This window comes from Harpegnathos saltator, unplaced genomic scaffold (genome assembly GCF_003227715.2).
Source record: "Harpegnathos saltator strain DR-91 unplaced genomic scaffold, Hsal_v8.6 scaffold833, whole genome shotgun sequence".
NCBI lineage: Eukaryota > Metazoa > Arthropoda > Insecta > Hymenoptera > Formicidae > Harpegnathos > Harpegnathos saltator.
This window is the reverse complement of record NW_020230686.1, coordinates 266,327-288,223: the sequence shown is the minus strand read 5'-3', so window position 1 is coordinate 288,223 and position 21,897 is coordinate 266,327. Positions and strand designations below refer to the sequence as shown.

The following is a 21,897-nucleotide window of genomic DNA, read 5'->3' as shown; positions in this document are numbered from 1 at the left end:
GCTCGGCGCGAGCGGTGTCGCGCTTTCGCGATCAATAATTCCGAGACTTCTCCGCTGTCGCGGCTTGAATATCTGCCGACGCCTCCGGCACCGATACGGTCGCGACGCGCGAATACTGCAAACCGGAAATAGCTGGTAATTGGGCTCTCTGACTGCCGACTGTGACTGCTGTTGCAATTGCGTCACGCCTAACTGTACAACTAGCCGACCTTACCACCTAGTCGTTGAAAAGAGCGCGACTTTAACGGGCGACCGAGCGGTAGGATTACACCCGCGCCCACGTACGAACGCTTTTCGGAGTATCGGTCGTGTGCGTGTACGCGCATATATACGTACACGCAAGCATTGCGGCAACGCGACACTCCTGCAACTCGAGCCTGCGAAACCGCATAAGACACCGCGCGGTGATTAACCGACTTGACTCGGCTGTCGTGCACGCGCAGCCTCGAGCAGCCTCAAGCAGCGGCATTTATTATTTTCAACCGCGGCCGCACACTTGCGGAACGCGCGCCGGCGACGAAATCGCCGCTTTTTCTCATCGTTTTCCTGCCGTTTATACGCTTACAGGTACGCTTGACTGCACTTGAAAAGATCGAGTAATCGACTGATTAATCGGAAAAACATACAAACGGTACGGCGGATAATTCGCGATGCGTATGCGAAGAGCTCGCTCGAGGAGACGCGCTTGAGCGGATAGAATTTTGAGAGACGGCGGCAGAATCTGCCGCGGACAAGGCGGGAAGTCGCTCCGTTCCACGGAGTGGTGGAGCCCTCGTCCGCTTGGAAATCGATATGAAAGCTACCACTTGATGAGCTGCAAGCCTGTTGCTCGCACGGCGTGCACCATCCATCCTGTCGGGCTCGACGAGCTCGGCTGCATTTGCCATCACGACAATAGACAGTTACGAATGTTATTGTTAGGTCGGAATCCGCGCGGAGTCTCGTCGATCTCGCGAGTTAAGCGGGCTGGACGAGAACGTTGTTGGACGTAACGGAGCTTTCGCGCCGTCGGACGTCGTCGTGGTCTCGTATGAAGAATAATGATACGCGCGCCGTGCGCGAGCGATCATCGACATAAAGGCCCACCACTGCCTCTACTCTTGGGAAAATAAGTGATAGATAATAATTCGCTCCGCCGCGCCGGTACCGCGCGAGGTGAGAGTTTGCTTCTTTCCCGCCGGTGAATCCTCGGACGATCGTTACTCTTCGATTAGGCGACACGGCCGTGTCGGGACCGCGTCAGTCCTCGATACCTCGGCATTAATCCCGACGTGCTGATAATCACGACGATGGAATCGCGGTTGATCAGCGCGACCGAGCGATTCGCGAATATCAGATACTCGGCCGGGGCGCCGCTTCTACGGAGGTAGCGAACGAAGAAGCGTACTCTAATTTCATTGCTTCTTGCCCGACGCGTTGATCGTCCGTTGATTTGAAATGAGCGTGAGCTATTATTACCGTCATCGACCCCCGCCGTCGATTTTCTATCGCAGCCTAACGCGATCGAACATTTACAGCAATTAGCATTAGGACGGATTCTCGTGACGTTGTTAATCCATTAGCTCAATCTGATTAACCACCCAATCACACCAATATGTGTGAACAATTCGCCAAGTACGGCGGTAGGAGGCTTCCTCCCGCTGGTGATCGATTCATATAATAGAATAGATTTCAGGTATTCTTTTAGATTTGTAGTCTCTAAGATTTTCGCAGACGATGCTCGTCCGCTTCGTTATCTCTTGCTCCGTTCAAAAAGTCAGAAGTTTCGAAACATTCGCGTAATTTCACCAAGTTCCGAACCTTGGAACTGTGAGCGCAAATCCGGTTGCGATATGCAGCTTAGCGTCGCGCTCAGTCGTTCTTTTTCTCTCGGTTCTCCGGCCGGAAACGAACCGATGGCTATGCTCTTTAATACGGACCTTCGGGCGCTCGGAAATCAATACCAACGGTTGTGTAATGGACAATTGCGTCCTAGGGACGAATGTTTCCCGCGCCGATTCGAGGAGCGATTTTCTTCCGGAGAATGCGTATTCGCGCTACGCCGAGGATCGCCGCAGTTGCAGCGATCGGTAGAGGGTCGCCGCGAGCGCGGCAACGAAATGACCGCATTGTTAAACGAAAACGCACGAATGTAAATTATCGAGGCCATTATCTAATTAGGCGGACCGGCGGAACACAACGACGCTGTACATCAATGTTTGCCGGCGTACAGAGGAAGCTAAACAGCGAGAATGCATTCTGCTCGCGGGAATCCGAAGCCAGGTATTCGACGCTGCGCGAGTGGCGAGAGGCCACTCGGTAGCCACCGGTGATTAAAGCCGCGGGCAAGACCAGCTTATATTAACCTTCGTCATTGGCGAAGGAGACTGACATATAATGAGCTATTTCGCCGCGGACGCAAGCAGATGCTCGCTACCCAGTATCTCAATTATACGTCGATACCTACTCCAATTTCGACCTCTGTTTCGAATTCCGTACGTTGCACGCTAATGACTGAGTCTCCCAAAGCCCCCTATGTCAAATATGACTTATGCTTCCTTCAGTCCATTCCATCGAGTCTCCGTCGTCGGTTGTCCGTCCGTCGGTTATCAAACAACTCGAGGCAATCAAATTACAATCAGTGGATACCCTCCCGTAGGGACGATTTAATCCGAAATAGTCGCGGAGGAATGCTCGGCCGACGTCCGGGCCGGGCAAGAGCGAGTGATATTGTTCTCAAAGAGTGCGTCATGCAGCGAATTGAAATGTCGTTTACGAAACAAATCGCCGAATAGCATGCGGCCGCCATAATCGAGAACTTCCCGAAGCTCCCGTATAGCGCGCGAATCTTAAGCATCGTCATTAAGCATTACGCAGACACTGTCCTGTGTGGTGTCTGTCTCACTGGCAGAGTCGTAGTATATTCTCCGCACAGCGAGCATCCGCCCTTCTTACACGCTCTCGCGACCGGCCGAGCGACTTTATCGATTTCGGAGCAGGCCGAAATTGCATCGCGGGAAATCAGAATTGTGCCGTACGACGACAATTACATACAAGACGAAGATTGATACACTTGCGAGAGACGTCGAATATGGCTGGCGCGCGCGCGCGTTCGCCATCGGCGGAGAGAGATTTAATGGACCGCGTGGAGCGTGTCGTCTGTCGAGCCGAGAGCGTCCGGCGGCTCTTGAGAAAGAAGTTACAATAGAAAAGCAGCAGGGCCCGTCGGAGGACGAGCGTGAAACGCGACGGTGTGACGGTCTCTCACGGTGGATAGACCGACCGCGCGCGCGTCATTACACAACGCGCCGCTCCGCGCCGCGTTGGAACAGATGTTCGCGCGTCATCGCCGCGCCGATTGAACCGGGACGAACTCGCGAACCCGCGACACGCTCCGCTACCCGCGCGAGATTGGCAAAACGGTCATTTCGCACGCGCGCGCTCGTAATCGAGGCGAAATGAAGCGAAGTGACGGTTATTAACGGATTTATCCGTCGAATCATCCGAGTTAGCGAGATCCATTCTCTCGTTTGGCTATTACCTCGCAGGCCCTCTTATCTGATTATATTAAAAAAGGAGATATTATATATATTAGAAAAGAGAGATGGAGGTAGACTCACCCGACCGATGACGCTGGCCAAATCTCGCGCGCTCTTCGCGCTCCGCAATTGATCGCCGCGGTACTCCTGGTATCTAATCGTTACCTCGTCGTCGGTCAAAGCGCCGCTGCTGCCGCTTCTCGTGCTCTTCTTGCCCTTCTCCTCCTTGGCCTTCTTCTCCTTCTTGCTGAACAGCTGCTTCACCTTGCTCATGGTGCCGCTCTTCTTCGCCGCCTTCTTCTCGTATTTCTTGTCGGCGCCGGAAGGCGGCTTCGCGGTGACCAGCGGCTGCTTAGTCGCGTCGTACTTCTGCTGCTCGGACGGCGTTAGGTTCATGTTGCGATCGGTGTGCCGTCGTTCATGTTTAATGAACTGCCGACTGACGAAGCCCTCGTCCTCGGACTCGAGCTGCTCGCGCCTGTCGACCTCCTGCGAGTCCCGTCTGTAATCGTTCTCGATCCCGGAATCGGCCAGTCGATCCTTCCGGTCGGGGTCGCTCAGGCGAGTCTCTCGGTGACGACGCTCGACGTGGCTTCGTACTTCCTGTCGCGCGTGTCGCGACTTACCCTCGTGGTGATAAGCGCGAGGCGGTCTCGTCGGGCTCTCGTCGAACGTCTCTAAGCGGCTGACCGAAGTCATCTTGCCGCGCGGGCTGTCCGAGTCGTCGAAGTAGTCGAGCCTCGTGCGCGATCGTCGGAGCGGTTTCTTCGGGTCCTCCTTAGCCTCGAGCTTAGCGCGGTGCTGCTCCTTGCGCATGGTGCGCGAGCCCTCGTCGTAGCGCGCCTCGCAGCGGATCGAGTCCCTGGCGGTGGTGTCGGAGTCGTATCGGCTGGAGTTGTAGCCGCCGGCGGTGCGGTCGGTGCGTATCCGCGGCGGCGAGCTGTCGTAGTCGTCGTGGTGGATCGGATGCTTACCGTTGCTGCACCTCTGCTGCGTGGTGCGCGTGGTCTCCTTGTTGCGGTATTTGGACTCCAGCTGGCTGCTCGTCATCTGCGAGATGTCGGTGTCGTAGTCGTCGTTCGGGCCCTCGCGCAGGCTGTCCAGGTGACGCTTGGTGAACGGCGACCTCTCCCTGCGGCCGTTCGTCATCGTCGGGCTGTCCAGCAGCGACGGGCGCCTCATGTCGCGAGCATTGACGTAGTCCGCGTGCACGCTGCTCAGGTTCTCGTGCGACCTCGTGGTGTACTCGCTCCTGAGCGCGCGAACTCGAGCGTTCTCTCGTGCGACCTCGTCCAGCCGTTGCGTCGACTTGCTGATGCCGCGTATCGACTCGAAGTTCCTCTTGCTCGTCTTCGGTAGGTAGATCTCCTCGTGTTTGTCAACCGGCCGGCCGCTTTCGCGGTCGCGATCGCGACCGCTGTCATAACCGCGGTTACAAACACGGTCGTGATCGCGGTCTCGACCGGGAAAGTCGTCGCTCTTGGAGAAGTTGCGTTCGTTGAGCTTCTTGGCGATGATCGGCGACGACAGCTCGTCGTCTTCGTTCTGCCGCGAACCGCCGCGGAAGTGGTGACTCGCCGCCGCCGTCGTCGTCGTCGTCGTCGTCGTCGTTGTCGTCGCGGCGGAGTCTCTCTCCTCGGCCAGATAATGCGACAGCTTGTAAGGGCTGCTGCCGCCGCTGCTTTGAAACCTGCTGTCGTCCTGCTGCGGGCTGGTCCTGCTGCCGCGCTCGCTGACGAACTGAGGCTTGAAACTGTCGGTGTAGCCCTCGTGCGTTCTCGTCTCTACGATGTACTTGTCGCCGTACTTGTCCGTCCTGGTCTCCACCGTGTAGCCGTCCCGCGGCCTCGGGCCGTCGAGGTAGCAGCCGTCGCTCGGGATCTTGTTGGTGATCTTTTTCTCGTAGCCGTAGACCTTGCCGTTGTCCTCGTGTATCTCCTTCTCGAAGATGTACTTCTCGCCGTTGCTGTTGGTGCGCGTCTCCGTGATGTAAGTGTCCGTGTAGCGTTTCGGAGACGCGATCCGGCTCGGCGTCACCGGCGACGGCACGATCGGCTTGTCGATGATCTCATGCTCGGACTTCTTCACCGGCACGTTCGCGCAGTTGCTCTTGGCGGCGAACATCTCGTCAGCCAGCAGTCTGGACTTGATCCTGGACTCCAAGAGGTCTCGCCGAGCGCTCAGCTCGGACGTCTTGTTGGAGATCCCGCTGTCGTTCCGCCTCGACGACGGCAGCAGCAGCTCCGCGCTGTCCCGCCTGCGGGAATCCATGCCGTCGGCCCTGCCGCGGCCGACGGAGGTGTCCACGAACACCGTCGAGGTGTACTTGCTGCTCGCGTCTGGACGCTGCTTGTCGTGGAAACGCCTGTCGATCTCGTCGAACTCGTGGCCGCGTCTCTTGCTCGCCTCGTTGCTCGTCCTGCCGGCGAGGTCCGTCGCGGCGAAGGCCGTCGCGAAGGACTCGTCGCGCTTGCCGAACGGGCCGAAGCTCTGCCGCTCCTCGTCGCCGTAGCGCGACTTGAAGCTGTTGATCTCGTTGTTGCGACGCAGGTCGCTGCTGTACGACGAGCTGTAGTCCGTCCTGCGGTACTCCTTCTCCGCGGGGCTGTTCTCGCGCGACGAGTCCTTACGCTCGAGGCCGAGGCCTTCGTCGCTGTCCGAGTGACTCCTCTGGGCCTTCTTCTTGTCCGGCTGCACCTGAGCGTAGATGACGTTGCTCTGCACCGCCGGCGGCGGTGAGCCGCACGAGTCGTTCGGTCTCGTGTAGGAGAACGGTCGGTTGTTGTTGTGCCCGAAACCCGGCGACGGCGACACCATGGTCCTCGTCAGCTGCGGCGGCGGCGACCGGTCGTTCGACAATCGATGTATCATCTTGTGGATGGTCGACTGCTCGTCGCGTTGCTGAAAATCGTATCGGCTGCTGTGCAGCATGCTACTCGCGCCAGCCGTCGCTGCTCCGTCCGCTTGGTCCGTCTCGCGGACTCTCGGAGATTCCTTCGTCGGCGAAGGAGTACGGCTGGTCACCGCGATCGTCTTCCGATCGGCCTCCTCCTCCTCCTCCTCCTCCTCCTCCTCCTCCTCCTCCTCCTCCTCCTCCTCCTCCTCTTCCTCCTCCTCCTCCTCCTCCTCCTCCTCCTCCTCCTTCTTTTTCTTCTTCTTCTTCTTCTTCTCTTCTTTCTCCTCCCCCTCGTCCCGCTGCTCGTGATGGCGATCGTCTTCGTCGTCTCTGCCTTCCACGCGTATGCGATGCTCGATCACCTTGGCCGCGCCGCCGGGCGACGGTACGCCGCCGGTAGGCCTCTCGTCGGCGGTCCGCGCCTCCGGGCTCCGTGACTCCTCGACGACGACCGCTATCAGCTGCTCGTCCTCGGCATCGATCGCGCTCGCGAGCTCATCCGCCTCGGCTTCTTGCTTCGGCTTCTTCGGCTCCGGTCGATTGTTGCTGTTGCTGTTGTTGTTGTTGTTGTTGTTGTTGTTGTTGTTGTTGTTCTCGTTGTAGGCGCGATCCGCGCTCGAGCCGCCGACGCCAAAGTGGAACGGCTGCTGGTCGACGTGCGACGGGGACGCCTCGATTATCGGCGACAATTGCTTCCTCGCGCGGCTCGCGCTCAGGTGGGAACCGTCGCTCTCGCTGCCGCTTCGTTTGCGCTGCACGCGCGTCCACGTGCCGGCGTCGCTCGCGCTACGGCCTACCGGCCGACGGCGCCGCTCCAACTTCGGCGAGAAAAAGCGCGCGAGCGAGCCCTTCAGCTTCTTAGCGCCGGCATCGCTGACGCTCCTCTCCAGCGGCTTCTTCTTCGTGCGCGGACTGCCGTTGCCGCTCAGCTCCGCGCTCGTCGTCGTCGTCGTCGTCGTCGCCGTCGCCGTCGCCGTCGCCGTCGTCGCGCCGATCTCCTCGCTTCCGCGGCGCCTTACATCGAGCGGCAGTTCCGGCCGTTTTTTCTTACGTCGCGCCGGCAAAGTGCTGAAGCGGCCGGGCAGCCGTCGATTGTCGCTGTGCGCCACGCACTGAAGGCTGCCTGCTTGCTGTAGGACCAGGGCCGCTTCTTGCGCGAGGTCCTCCTTACTCCGTGCGGTGATGCTCTCCTTGTGGACCGGGGTGACGATCAGCCTGCCTTCTCCATCGCTGGCGAGAGCCGCGGTAACGCGCGGTGCACCGCGTCCTGCAACACACGGAGCAAACCGTGTTTTCAGGCATAATATCAAGTCGCATGTCGCAATGCCAAATCGAGGGCTCGTTGTATTTTTTTCCCACGCTGAAATCGGCCTCGCACGCACTCGCACGATTCGTCATCTTTTTTTCGCGCGGGCGGTTGTCTTACGCAAGGAGAAAGCAACGACCATGGATGTTTCCTACGCTGAGTTATCGGGAATTTCAACGCGCCTTACGCGGTATCGCTAATCGACGGCAGAGAGCTTAGGTGGATGAGAATTAATTCGTTATAAAGTCCCGTCGCTCGTCATCGTCGGTATCACCGTCGCCGTCGGCTGCCCGAGTCACAATAACTTCTCGGGCGCATAAAAGCAACAAGTAATCCCTTCCTCGCCTACATTCCTGCCGTTCGTACTCCCTCCCGTGCGCGGTCTATTATATTGCGCCGTAAAAGCAGCGATGCACTCCAACGCGTCATCGTTCGGATGTCAAGTGCCTAGATTCACTGTTCATTGTTACGCACACACGAATTAACAAACTGCAAGACCAAGACTTTCGCGAAGCTGCAAAAGGACGAAAGGACCGGAGATGATGATACGGTGAGAAATGAGCGGTGAGCGTCGGTGAACAGCGTCGTGTCGAGACCGACACGATCGACCGACACTGTCGTTACAGTGAGCCGAAATTGCCGAGATAATACGGTCGCGGTTGTAAATAATAATGTTAACGAGACGAGCGGGTATCGTTGATGCATCATTCCACTAAAGTATCACCAAGTGCCACGCCCTGTCGCGGACCGCGCACTCCAAGTCCAAGTCGCGTGTCACTTCGGAACACGAAGAAAAATTTGCGAATGTGTAGAATGTGCTTAGAGATTGTGCTAAGTACTCACGTCCCATAATCGATGACAGGAGAGAAAGAGCCGAGGAGATATGTCTGCGGCACCGCAGGCGCGTTGAGATGATCGATCACATCGCGGTCACCCGACACGATCCAAGTGAATATAAGTAAGGTGGCCGAAATTAAATAACCGCACATCGTAAATAACAACGTTGTCGGAACGAACGGACATCGTTAAAATACCATATCGTAGTACATTGAGTCGCGCACTGTGATGGAAGTTACGTGCTTCCGGAAAATCTGCGTGTTAAAATTGGGTGGGGCACCCATGTTCCGTCATCGATGACGCAAGAGGAACACCCCAGATATCCGCGACTCCGAGAAAATCGACGAGTTCAAAAAATTCAGAGTTTTTTTCAAACGTAATATTAACAATGTTAAACATTTACGCGTCGACATTTACGATTTAAACTTTATCTTTGCAAATTTATAAAAAATGGAACATGGTTGAGTTATTGATGTAAACGCGTACGCGATCAATATACAAGATACGGCGCTCCTACAGTACCCCTACCTGACCAGGTACTGTGTAGGCGGTCCAAGTAGCAGCGCTTCAGGGGTAGTCGCGAGGGGTAGTCGAGCGCGTGGGAAACTCGGCCGAAGGGATAGCCCCCACTGTGTTCCGAAGGGGAGGCAGCAAGGCAGGAGAATAGGGGAGGCAGTAAAGTAGGAGAATAGGGGAGGTAGCGAGGTAGGAGAATAGGGGAGGCAGTAAAGTAGGAGAATAGGGGAGGCAGTAAAGTAGGAGAATAGGGGAGGTAGCGAGGTAGGAGAATAGGGGAGGCAGTAAAGTAGGAGCACAGGGGAAGCGATCCGAGTGGGAATTCGAAGGGAGGACAGCGCTGGAGGAGTTCAGGGGTATCAGGGCTGGTAGGAGAACAGGGGTAAGCTCTCGACCCAACCACCCTGTCACCCACCCATCCACCCACGACCTGGGCACCCGCCGCTGCCGTATTGTATCCCTCGATCTCGTATCACCCCTCGAGCTCGTTACACCCATCATCGCCCAACAACTGTCCGGATGTCCGGGCGTATCCTCTGATATGTCCTACTTCTTATTATTGATCGCGTACGCTATTGCGTAATATTGTTAAAATATAAAACATACCTTGTCGAACTGAAAAATGAAAGAAACACGTACACGCGTAACACGTATTGTATTATTTTTATAAGTATGTCGAAGGAACCAGCGACATGCGTTATTCTGTAATCTTTATTATAACAACCATGGATGAAAATTATTTTTCGAGTAGAGTGTTCAACGTCAGTTAGTATTGATCGTTGTCCGATGTCTTCCCGCCCTCTCTCTCTCTCTCTCTCTCTCTCTCTCTCTCTCTGTCTCTCTCTATCATGCCGGGAAAATAAATTTCCGGGAGAAAGATCCGGGTTACGAGAGGATCCGCGAAAAAAAGCCCTCGTGACATATCTTCGAACTTTTAGAAAACCCCATCAACGAGTGAGCGCGGATATTAGATAGGAAGAAAATAACGAGTTTGCGTCTCCGAAGGCATGAGTCCATAATCCATGACGACGCCATTTCGAGAGCGCGCGTGACGCGGAGAAGTTATATTAACATCATACATTATATTAACATTAAAGCGACGAGGGTCGGATAAGTAGTTGTAGCGAGAAGAAGGAAAGATCTATTAAATCGTCCTTCAGGCGGTTATCTGCAGCTAGTAATAACGCGCTCCCCTCAAAATCATGCGTCAAGAGGGATCTCAAAGGGCGATTCGTTTGTACACTGAATAAGTAAATAACAAATACATGAAAGCCAGAGATGAAAGACATATGATGGGCAATGGGCGAGCGGTTCAGTATTAACCTCCATTATTGCGGCAAAAAAGATCCTCCATTATTAAATACAGTGCGCAATTCGCGAACGTCCTATTTGCTCGCGAATTATTAAAATGCTTTGATGGCCGCACATCGTATATTGCGTCGACTGTCATTTGCCGCCAGCCATAACTCGCGTGAGTCCTACTCTTTAATATCGGCATTTCTTGCTTAATTTTCCACGGTATTCTATGAAAAACTGCGCCGAATATATCTTTATAATTTAAATTTTACCATATAATCTCAACTTAAACAATAAATTTTATCTTATTAAATACGTATATTGTACAAATTTTGTACTGTGAATTGCCGCGATTAAATCGTCTCGAGGGTCCGCCCAGCGGAGTTTTAATTCGCGCTTCTGAATCTCAGCAGACATTCCGCGGTATTTGCACGACGGTTTTATTAATATTGAATCTGCAGAAGGAACCGAACTTATTACAATTTCTGTCGCGGGTCCTCTCGTAACCCGGATCTTTCTCCCGGAAATTTATTTTGCCGGCATGATAGAGAGAGAGAGAGAGAGAGAGAGAGAGAGAGGGCGGGAAGACATCGAACAACGAGAAATTTTCCATGTACGGAAATTCGTTCGACGCAGATGTACTTTGTTATCCTTTATTGCCACGCTCTTGTATCTCAATCACCAGGAGCCACGTCGCTTCTATGTGCGATAGAATAAAATTACGCACGCACGACGTCAATAGCAGGCGACAGAGTGAAATCACACGACAGCGGTTGGTAACCGATGGGTTCGCGAAATCACGTATACGTGACAGCAGCTGCCAAAATGTTCAGAGAGATAAGTGATTGGCGCGTATCGATTCTTTCTAATTCCCCAATATTATGCTCGTACGAATAAACAAACAGACAGCAGGTGAGAAATTTCATTATTATATGCACGAAATGTGTTCGTGCATATTTGAATATAAATAGCGCGATTGGGGCAAATTATCTACGCGAGACGGTTTATTAATAATAAATTCCCGTATTGATTTGTCGATGGATACATTTGCGAAATAGACAAGCAAGGGATGGAAAATACGCTTGCGTAAAGTATGCCCCATTAGTAGTCATTCTATTTGCTCGTCATACATTTTACTAAAAACGACATAGGTCGTATAGGCAGGTTGATTGTTTCGTACACCGAAGGTAAACACCGAGGAAATACGCATTCCCTTCCTTAAACAAATATGGAATAATGAATTCAAACACGGACGCGAGCGGAACACAATCTCGCATCTCATCAGATGCTTTATCAAGAACGAAAAACATGCAGGCGGTGTAAAAGTAAATCTCATTCGTCGAATAAATAATCAACGTACGGTAAACAAGCGCGATTTCTATTACGAGAACATATATATGTATATACGTATCTCACGGAACTTTTAAAATGCTCGATCTGTTAGCGGGCGAGTTTATTTGAAAGCTTCATTATAAGGCGGTAACATATTTATATGAAACGAGGATGTATATGCCGCTGACAAAAGCACGATCGCGCACGGAGCGCCCGCGCGCGCGAATATTTGGACATTAAAACACTTCATTTTCCTTCTCACCACAAACAAGCGTTGAAGCGGTAATGGATTTTAAGATTGCTGACAGTCAAATTAAATAGATGGGTTTTTCGATGAGTCTTCGATATTGCATGTTTGTCTGCATAACGTATATTCCATGGCAATTTCTATATTAATTATTCCTTCGTCTCTTTTCCTTTCTTTCTCCCCCTTTCTATCTCGCCCTCTCGCGTTTGCTCAGCGGACTTAGATGTAGATCAAAGGGTCGTCTCGAACGTCCGCCTGGAGTTTTAATTCGCGCTTCTGAATCTCAGCAAGTACTCCGCGATATTTACACGACGGTTTTATTAATACTGAATCTGCAGAAGGAACAGGACTTATTACATGAGAAATTTTCCACGTATGAAAAAACGTCCGACGCAAACGTTCGTTCTTTGCAATCCTTTGCCGCCATGCTCTTGCATCTCATAAACCCTGAGCCTCATCACTCTTGTGTGCGAAAGAATATTATATTCCTGCCTGGGACGGTCTATACGAAATTTGCGCAGTTGAATCTCAGCAAACGCTGAGAAATAAATCGTCCTTATACCGTACACCATAACGTAGCTATCTTCAAAAATCCTTAAATAAAAACATATTTTCTCATTTACACAAAGTACTTAATATTTGTCCAGCTTTTGACTGGTCTCGGCCCACTGTGCGCCGGCGAGACGAGCCTCTCTCCGCGCGGTCACCTGTGCATCTCGAGCTCTGTCGTCAACGAGATGCAACGAGGTGGTCGGTCGATACTGATTGATGCTCTATCGTCAGGTAGACGGTAATTTAATTGTCGCGAATGCATTAGCGCAAAAATGTTGCGCCGAGAAAACGCGTACGCACGATGAATTTATGATAGGATTGAGCGAGCCGCGTTGCACACACACACACACACACACACACACACACGCCACGTGTATTATTTTAGTATCGCATGATCAGTTATCGCTCCTATTCCCGCTATAAGTTCCAGATCTTTTGATCTCCAGATTATAGTCGGGTTTTATTGATCCGGAGAATGTCGGTGCATTTTCTTGAAATTTCCGACGTAAAACACGTAGCCTCGCGCTTTTGCACGTCTCAGAGAGCTTACACTCTGTATTCCTACATATCGACAACGTCGGAGCGCTGTTGATCCGCGAGCTGCACACGTTAATTATATCGTCCACCTGCGAGGGAAAGAGCCGCGTCGGGCACGCACAGAGGGGAGTCATATTTCATGCTCGCACGCCATTAGCAAATTCATACTCTTTGATTATTCACAGCTTGATTACACGTGACAGCTTGATAATACGGCTTTTCTCGTGTTTCAGAGGGATATTATTTAACAAAGCGATAATCCGCGGTGCGCCTCAACCGCGTTTCGAGCACCTAATACTGTTATCACGGACATTATTTCATTTCGAGGGCGGAATTTTGTGTACTTTGTGAATTAACAATAAGACGAAGGTAATAACGAAAAAGTCGCCAACAAAGTAAATACGAAGGTAATAAATGTGTTACCGTACGAGTTGGAGAAAACGCGAACTCCCTTATTGCGTAACAGAATAATAAATTCAGTAACGTAATCACGAAGTGATTACTCCCCCGGTCATACTGAATGAAGGCCGGGGAATAGTTATTTTCGCCGGCGGACACGTGATTTAATTAATGATAAAATGGCGCATTAGATTATTGTTTATTGTTAAACCGTACATACGTAAGCGTGTACGTGCACGTTAGTACGCGCGCGCGTATATTGCTGAATTTTATTACCGTCCTGTAATAAAATTGAACGTCCGCTTTGCTCGTGAAGTTAAATGAATCTTTTAATAGGCATAAAATTATCGATCGGCTATCTCTTTCCCCGGCGTTCACCCTCTCCTTCTCTGCTCTCTCGCTTCTTCTTTTTTCACGCCGCTTTTTCAATCGCAGTCCTTGTACATGTGGCCCGAGAGGAGCTAAGACTCCGGAAATGATGGTTCTAATCCAACGCGCGCCGGCTCAACGCGTCCTGAGATCGGCCCTGAGTTAATTATTAATCGATACGCTAACGTGCTCGATCGTGCAAACGACGATTACGCACGGATCCCTGGAGCGATTCCGCGTTCAGTAAGATTCGCGAGTACCGCCGTATATACGTACAGCACGCCGCGAGACGTGAAAAAGAAGAGAAAATATAGATAAGTCTTATAAAAGTATACTCAATGTATCATATCGAACGCACGTAATTCGCGATATATTAAGCCCTGCCGTCGACGCTCGAAGGGACATATCCTCGAAAGGCAGAGCTCGCTCACCGATTATTGTGTAACAGGCCGGAATAGCCGCCGATTTTTTCTGCCTCTAACTCCTCCTCTCTCTTCCTCTCTGATCTCTCTTTCCTCTTCGCCAGATCCCACTCGCGAATCACCGGCTCATTTCAACGCGGGAACAATAATCCCGCTGCCAGGTAACAGAATAGGGTGAAATAAGCGGAAATTCAGTTACGAGAATGGATTCGTTGGCGCGGTGGAAAATATTTATTCAAACGTGCATTCGGTACGTGCGTACCGAAAGGGGGGCTTTAGTCATGCATAAATACGTTTAATCGCGACGAACGATAAGTCGCATACTAATAGCGACACGAGAGATAGCCACTTCGGGCCGGGCATCCACTCGAAGCCGTCGTTCGCGTGAGAACGAGCCGGCTGAGATGCTGTAGGCAAGGAAAAATAATTGTCGGAAATAAAGATGGCGCACGGATCAATTCGCGCGGCTCGCGTTGATCCGCTCCATCGCGAAAACAATAATCCGGCTGCCACGTAACAGAATTACAGGGCGAAACAAGAGATAATTTAGTTACGAGGAATGATATGTTCATCACCGCGGTCGGACATATTTATTCACGCGTACATTCAGGTGCGTACTAACGAGAGCTTTAGTCCTGTATAAATATACATTTCAGCGCGACGAACGATAAGTCGCATACTAATAGCGATACGATACGAGGGATGGCCGCTTCGGGCTGAACACCTGTACGAAGCCCATGTCATTCTCGCGAAGACGTCGAGCCGGCTGAGATATTGCTGTAGGTAAGGAAAAAGAATTGTCCGAAGTGAAGATAGCCCACGGATCAATTCGCGCGGATTGCGCTAATCCCCTCCGTCTCGATACAGCACGAAAGCAATAACCCTGCTGTCACGTAACAGAATAGGGCGAAACAAGCAACAATTCAGTTACGAGAAACGATATGTGCGTCACCGCGATCGGAAATATTTATTCAAACGTACATTCGGGTGCGTACTAACGAGCTTCTGTCCCGTATAAATACACGTTTAATCGCGACGAACGACACTCGCATACCAATAGCGATGCGAGAGATGGCCGCTTCGGGTCGTTCTCTCGCGAGGGCGTCGAGCCGGCAGAGATATTACTGTTGTTGCAGACGAGGAAAAAGGATTGCCGGAAATGAAAATAGCGCACGGGTCAGAGTTCTTACAGAGGATCACACGCTAATCTGCTCTGTCTCGAGGGCTTATTGCGAACGTATTAACTGCCCTTCGTGCGGCGCCGGCGGCGGTACGCCGTATCGTTGCCGCCGCGCGAATCGATACGAGAGTCGGCCTACGAAGGCGACTTCGACTTCGCAGCGGGACGGCGCGCAGCGACTTCGTTCCTTCTTTGAGACATGCCCGCGACTCACGCAAGTTTTCTCGTTAGCGAATCTTTTTGCGCCACGCTCGTAAACTCGCGCGACGTTACGCATTATCGGTTCGTTACTCCGTATTATTTCCCGCTAGTTTCGCATTTTCGCGCTGTCCTCTTTTTCTCCCTTCTTCACCCTCTCCCGCCCTTTCTCTCTCTCTCTCTCTCTCTCTCTCTCTCTCTCTCTCTCCAGCTCTTCCTCATGTTCTCCTGCTATCATTTAATTCCACGGCTTTTATTAACTATAGAACTTTGAACAAGCGAAAGCTAATTTCCGAAGATTGATCACCGACGACGAACGCGAACACCCGAGCGAGTAAACCACCAGGAAAAACCCGCAGCGTTGACACTGATGAATGATTTGAGTGCATGATGTCATAATTGCAAATACCTTGCAAGTGCATTCTCGCTGCCGTCGGACTATCGCTTGTGGATTGACGCGTTCCTCAAATCGCGTGAATTAATCTGCCAGCGAAAGACAAGCCGCAGGAACTCTCGTCGCGAAGGGAAACGACGAGTCCCGAGTTTATGTCGAACTCTCTCTTTCCCTGTCTCTGTCTCTCCCCTTTTTCTCTCTCTCTCTCTCTCTCTCTCTCTCTCTCTCTACCTCTCTCTCTCTCTCTCTCTACCTCTCTACCTCTGCCCCTCGATTCAATCTAAAGAGAGAATTTTCTCACCCTTTCTCTCCCTATCTCTTCCGTGACTTCTAATTGACCCTGCTGCATTAGTACGAGCATCCAGCGAGAGATCAATTGAAATTCTTTACGGCGAAAGTTCCGCCGGCGCGCTCGTTTCCGTAGCGGAGAGACGCGGCGGTGCGGCGGCGGCAGGAGGCAGAACTCGAGCGGATTTTTTGAGTCGCGGGGAGGGAGATCGCGTTAGGCGCGCGCGAACTAGCGGCGGATGTTCACGGTCGGGTCGCGCTAATTTGTATTCCCATAATCTGTACGTGTCTCACCTCTGTAACCTCTTCCTGCCCTGCCTTTACGTACGTAGAGGCCTCTCTTCCCTCTCCCCCCCCCCCTCCTGCGCCCCGTCTCAGGAGCAAGCGTCTCACAAAAGTGAGACGCCGGTGCGACCCCCACGTTCTCAACTCGAGATACCGGTCCGTCCGATATCCCGGCACTTCCTTGTTTCTGCCTCGAGTCGCTCGCGACCTTAGGGGCCGTCCGGCACGCAACCGATGAAGACAAAGATTCGAGAAGAACGTAATGCCGACGCGAGTGCGATACGAGGGGGAATATAAAAATATTCCGCGATGGTATCTGTAATGGGCTCGATCCGGGCTCGATATGGAGATAATTAGCGTCGAAAAATTCACTGACCTGAGAACGGACGAAAACCTTTACCTGCCGCTTTTAGCGTGTCTACGTGACCCAGCGTAATACTATAGCGGAAGCTCGCTTGAAATGTAATCGGTATAAATATTTACTTATATCCTCGTTTTCACGCGAACAGAGAATTTTATTGCCTGCAGAGGGATTTGTAACGAGGAATATATTCTGGATTAATTCATTATTCTTGCGTTTTATTCAAGGCTCCGAGGCTTACTGTTGCCGCAAAATTTACCGTGTTCCGTGCGGCGGAATAAATTTCTGCGCTGAAATTCTTTCCCGCTTTATTCCTGTATTGGAAAACGCGAGAAAATATGAAAATTTACACAGGGAAAATGTACACCTTTTCCGAGACGCGAAACCGACGGTTTACTCTTTACCGTTGAAAAACAGTCTCTTTGTTTTTCACATTTGGACGCACAGCCGCACTGACAAAATCAGATCATGCACACATGGCCGCGTTAAGATTATCAACGAACGTTGCAAGAAATAATCTCCGAAATCTCACGGTTTCCGTTCGGACATGTTGAACAAACAGCTCTCTGAAGCTATAGATTCTGTTATTATCACGTTTTGCGAGCCTTGCTTTGCATAACGGCAACCGTCTCTGTGTACTTACGTGTGAGAACACTAATTCGATACTGATTACATGCAGTGTTGCATCTCTTTCAGGGAGTGTTTATGTTACGCTGTTGACGATGGATTACTAAAGCAATATGTCCGATAGGAGATCTCCGTGCCTTTGGCTCAGGATGCATCCTTCGTACCTGCCTATGTGTTCAGCTCACTGTGACTCGATCGCGAAATCGTTGCGTTGCGATTGTGTTCGCACTCGATAATCTGTAGGTTTGAGTTTGCATTCGATAGTCTGTAGCTACGAGGAGAAATTGAGCTAATTTTGTGAGGAATTGAAAGCAGCTCTCGAATTGCCAGCTTGTCTAACAATCGGCTTGAACCGTTTAATTTCCTGGATATGGCGATACAGAGTCTTACGCATCGTGACACTCGAAATTGGCGAACAATTAACAATCGCGACTAAAAGGTCAGCGATTGGCTCTTTTTCTTCCCTCTGTCTCTCTCTCTCTCTCTCTCTCTCTCTCTCTCTCTCTCTCTCTCTCTCTCCCTCTCTCTCTCTCTCTCTCTCTCTCTCTCTCTCTCTCTCTCTCTGCTCATCTGTCTCTTCCCCGTGATCGGGTTCTGCAGGCAGTTAATTCCACAATGCGTGGTGGATCTCGTAGCAATTTCCGTGCCATGTCCATTAGGGCTCTAACGAAGTTCACGGCACGATCGCGGACCATATTACACTTCATTACACATACAGACGTGCGTGCACGCGCGCGTGCACCAACGTTGCTGCTGGCGGATTAAAGCCCTTCGGTTTCTGCGATCGCAGAGCACGCGACGGTCCAGGAAACGCCGGCAGGCGGGATAATACGGACGACACAAGAGGTCCTTAACAAGCTGGGACGAGGCATATACGCGAACATAGTGCTGCACCCAACTAGGCTGACCACTTGAGACCGCCCGCATTGACAGCGGGAAGAGAAAGGCGAACAGAGAGAAGAGGAAGCGAGAGTGAGACAACGAGACGGAGAAAGGGAAAGAGAGAGAGAGAGGCAAGGAACACGGGAAGAGAGAGAGAGAGAGAGAGAGAGAGAGAGAGAGAGAGGAGGGAATATTAAAAACATATGTCTCGCCAACAGGTTTTGGCGATTTGGACGTGAGATATTTCTTTCTTTTTTTTTTTGCGGAGGAGAGGATGCACTCTCTTCGTTTAGGACGCACTCTGCGATTGAGGTTGGACAGGTCGCGTACATTCGATTGACGAAAGAATCTCCGGACGCGCGCGTCGACTCTTCTCCGATAAATAAAAGGATTCCCCAATTTGCTTTCTTTTTCTCGATTTTAATCGACTGTGTAAGATAAAAGGGAATGTTAGATTTGGTGAAATAACTCCCCGGACATTAGACATATTCATTTGCGCGTTAGTCTTGAAAGGTTGAATCCGCAATGTAATACAGTTGAGTAGAGGAACAAAGCCGAGGGCATTAACCGCAAAATTTCGTGGCCATTACGGCAAAGACATGATACGGGGAAGGGTCCTTTGCTCTTCAAAGGATTGTTCGGCAAATAATTCCAACCCCCCATTAAGCTTGTCAAAACGATAGTCGTATTAACTCGCGTTTGAGTACATGACAAATGCACATCAATATTGATGTTGCGAAGTTCATATGGAGGATTACAGTTGAGCCGAGAATTTCGTAATTAATATATATTACTTCGCCTTATGTGTAATAACGATTAAGGGAAGCTACCCTTGTTTACTGGTGTATGTACAGCTCGTATTATCCCTTTTAATGAAACGAAGAAGATACCAATTCAATTAACTTAACGATACGAAACCGACAGGAACCCATCGATATTAATCAAGCGAAGTTGGCGAAGTGAGACAAATTATAGTAAATGAAAAATTCTTAGCCGATATAAATTACGCGACGTATATAATCGAGAAATAAATAGAAGACACGCATCGACATCAAGTGGGTGGAAAGACGCCGCGGGGTTGACGGGGGACGGGAAACCCAGGGGCTAGATATTCAATTAGCGTTGAAATTTTCAACGTATTAGGAAACAAAGGAGGATCCCCTCTATTATTCTAGGGTATATCGTGGTTGAACTGCGTGTTAGTGACGGGCTACCCTTTTAAACGTTCGGATAGGTAATTAGATTCCCACATGTCGATAAATTTAATTATCGTTGGAAGATGCCGTTGAGAAAAAGTGATATTGATCGACACGCAGGGAAACGGATCGTGGAAAGATCTCCTCCGTGGTCGGTCGCGACTCGCGCGTTAGAAACGTAACTGTCAATCGGTGGAAATCGTGGGAATATTCTTGCGAGCAGGTATAGTCCTCCGATACAGTACGGCGACCAGTGGTAGCAACGTCCGGCTAAAGTACGGTGATAAATTGGTGAATTTAATTATGCTCGCTCGGCTCTCGAGTCGATTATTGCGCGATTTCGCGGCGACTCGCACCGAGTGAAGTATACGTTTTTATTGCTCGCGTCGTCGGCGCAAAAAAAAAAGAACGGGACGGCTGAGGAGGAGGTTCGTCGACCTCCTCGTCCGATCGCGGCAATGATACTTGGACCTTGTCGTCTGTGTGTCCTCGGTGTGTCCCTTGAAATCTATAAGGAGGATCACACGAGGAAGAACATTTCCGTCGCTAATTAACGATTCGGACGCGCAAACGGACGGATCACCTCGTGTCACCTCGATATTCGGATCTCCCGAATCGATTATAATTTCAAACCGGATGGACACGTCGGACATTTGAATGTGTTGTGCTGTCGAGCGCGGACTCGCCGGTGATATAATCCAAGTCGCGAGATCGGTCAGGAGAAACGCAGAGGAGCAGTCACCCTCCCTCGGAATTTTCTCTTTGAGAAAAATCGCGAGCTCACGTACGTCGCAGGATCCTTCTCTCCGATATTTTACGCTCGCACGCACGCGCGGACGTATATAGCGTTATGTAACAACCCCGATATATGCAGCTGAGTGCTCGCGATCGTAAAGACTTAGGGTGCGTGCACATATTCCGACATAATAAAATAAAAGAAACTCCACGGTCGAGTTCTCGGGAGAGTTACTGCGGCTTAATAGTAGATAGTAGTCATTAATTTTTTCCTCACCGCGCTTCGGGAAAGGTGCGTTATATCACGTAAATATACATGACACATGAAATTTTTATTCCGCCGTCGATATTGCGGCTGGTTGCATGATTTTCATCGCCCGGCAAGTGCCCGGGACGGTAGGAAAGTTACGATAAGTCGGACATGGGGGAACACAAATATTGGTTTTTCACCCTCGGCCGACCACGTGTCGGACCATATCGAATATTCTTTTATTTGGGGCAAATACATTTAGAACTTGGGCCGAAGGGGAGCCAAAATCTAGCGATTCATATCGCAATCACGGCGAACGACACGACAAGCAGAAATGCTTATAATTTACGACGGTTCGTTACGTTCGGGCTTTACCCGACGGCTTTATTCCGCGTTTTGCCGCAACTCTTAGTGCGTGGCACATTAAGTTGCTTTCCTGAAATTGCTCATAAATAAGATAGAAGCGCCGCACCTCGAGATCTCGGCACGCCGCTTTTAGCGTATCTACGTGACCCAGAGTAATACCGCGCGCGTGGCCACGCGTCTCGTCGGCGACCTGGAGGCTTAATCGGTCGTGCGATTTCTTCCTTTCGTCCCGGTAATGAAGCTTAGTTCTCTCGACTTTAATTATAGCTCGACCATTTGGAGAGCGTAACACGAGACACGACATAATGATGAGTCGCAGCTGGGCGCGCGACGTCCCTCGACAAATCTGGAGGATATTTGTGTCCCCTCAGCGCGCTTAATCTTATAGATTACGGACAGACAGCGGAATATTACTCTTGATTAATTTCCAATAGAACTCAATCTCACAGCTTCTTCCCGGAGCGGCAAGCTTTCATGTTATTAACATTTTTAACGAAACCGTTGGCGAAGCTTCGGAATGGGGGATTGTGACACACGAATCAGTATCTGCGCTCTCTTCGCGCAGAGAATAAGAGAGAGAGAGAGAGAGAGAGAGAGAGAGAGAGAGAGAGAGAGAGAGAGAGAGATGGAATATTAACATAAATAATTAGAAGTGCGGTTGAGTCCTGCTGTAATACACACACACACAAAACCAATACCAATACAATCCCACATATCGCAGTGGAGTGAAACCGCGAGAGACAACGCGCGCCCTTCGAGAGACGACGCCGTCTTCCCGCGGACCTGAAGATGACGACAACTCGAGGACCTTCTCCTCGTCAAGGTCACGACGTTGCCGTCACCTTCAGCGGGGAAAACGCGAGATTCGCGAGACACGCGGAGTTGTCGTTAAGGTTACATGGTTACGT

General features: G+C 51.0%; 1 protein-coding gene across 1 annotated transcript in view; it reads right to left on the bottom strand.

Moving 5' to 3' along the window:
* The window catches only part of blo (bloated), a 153,948-nt gene that overhangs the window by 121,965 nt on the left and 10,086 nt on the right, over positions 1-21,897 (bottom strand). The window contains exons 3-4 of the mRNA XM_025307154.1: positions 6,712-7,681; positions 3,600-6,549 (exon numbers count right to left, since the gene is read on the bottom strand). Coding sequence (XP_025162939.1) covers positions 3,600-6,549; positions 6,712-7,681 — 3,920 coding nt within the window. The remainder of the gene's footprint in view (positions 1-3,599; positions 6,550-6,711; positions 7,682-21,897) is intronic.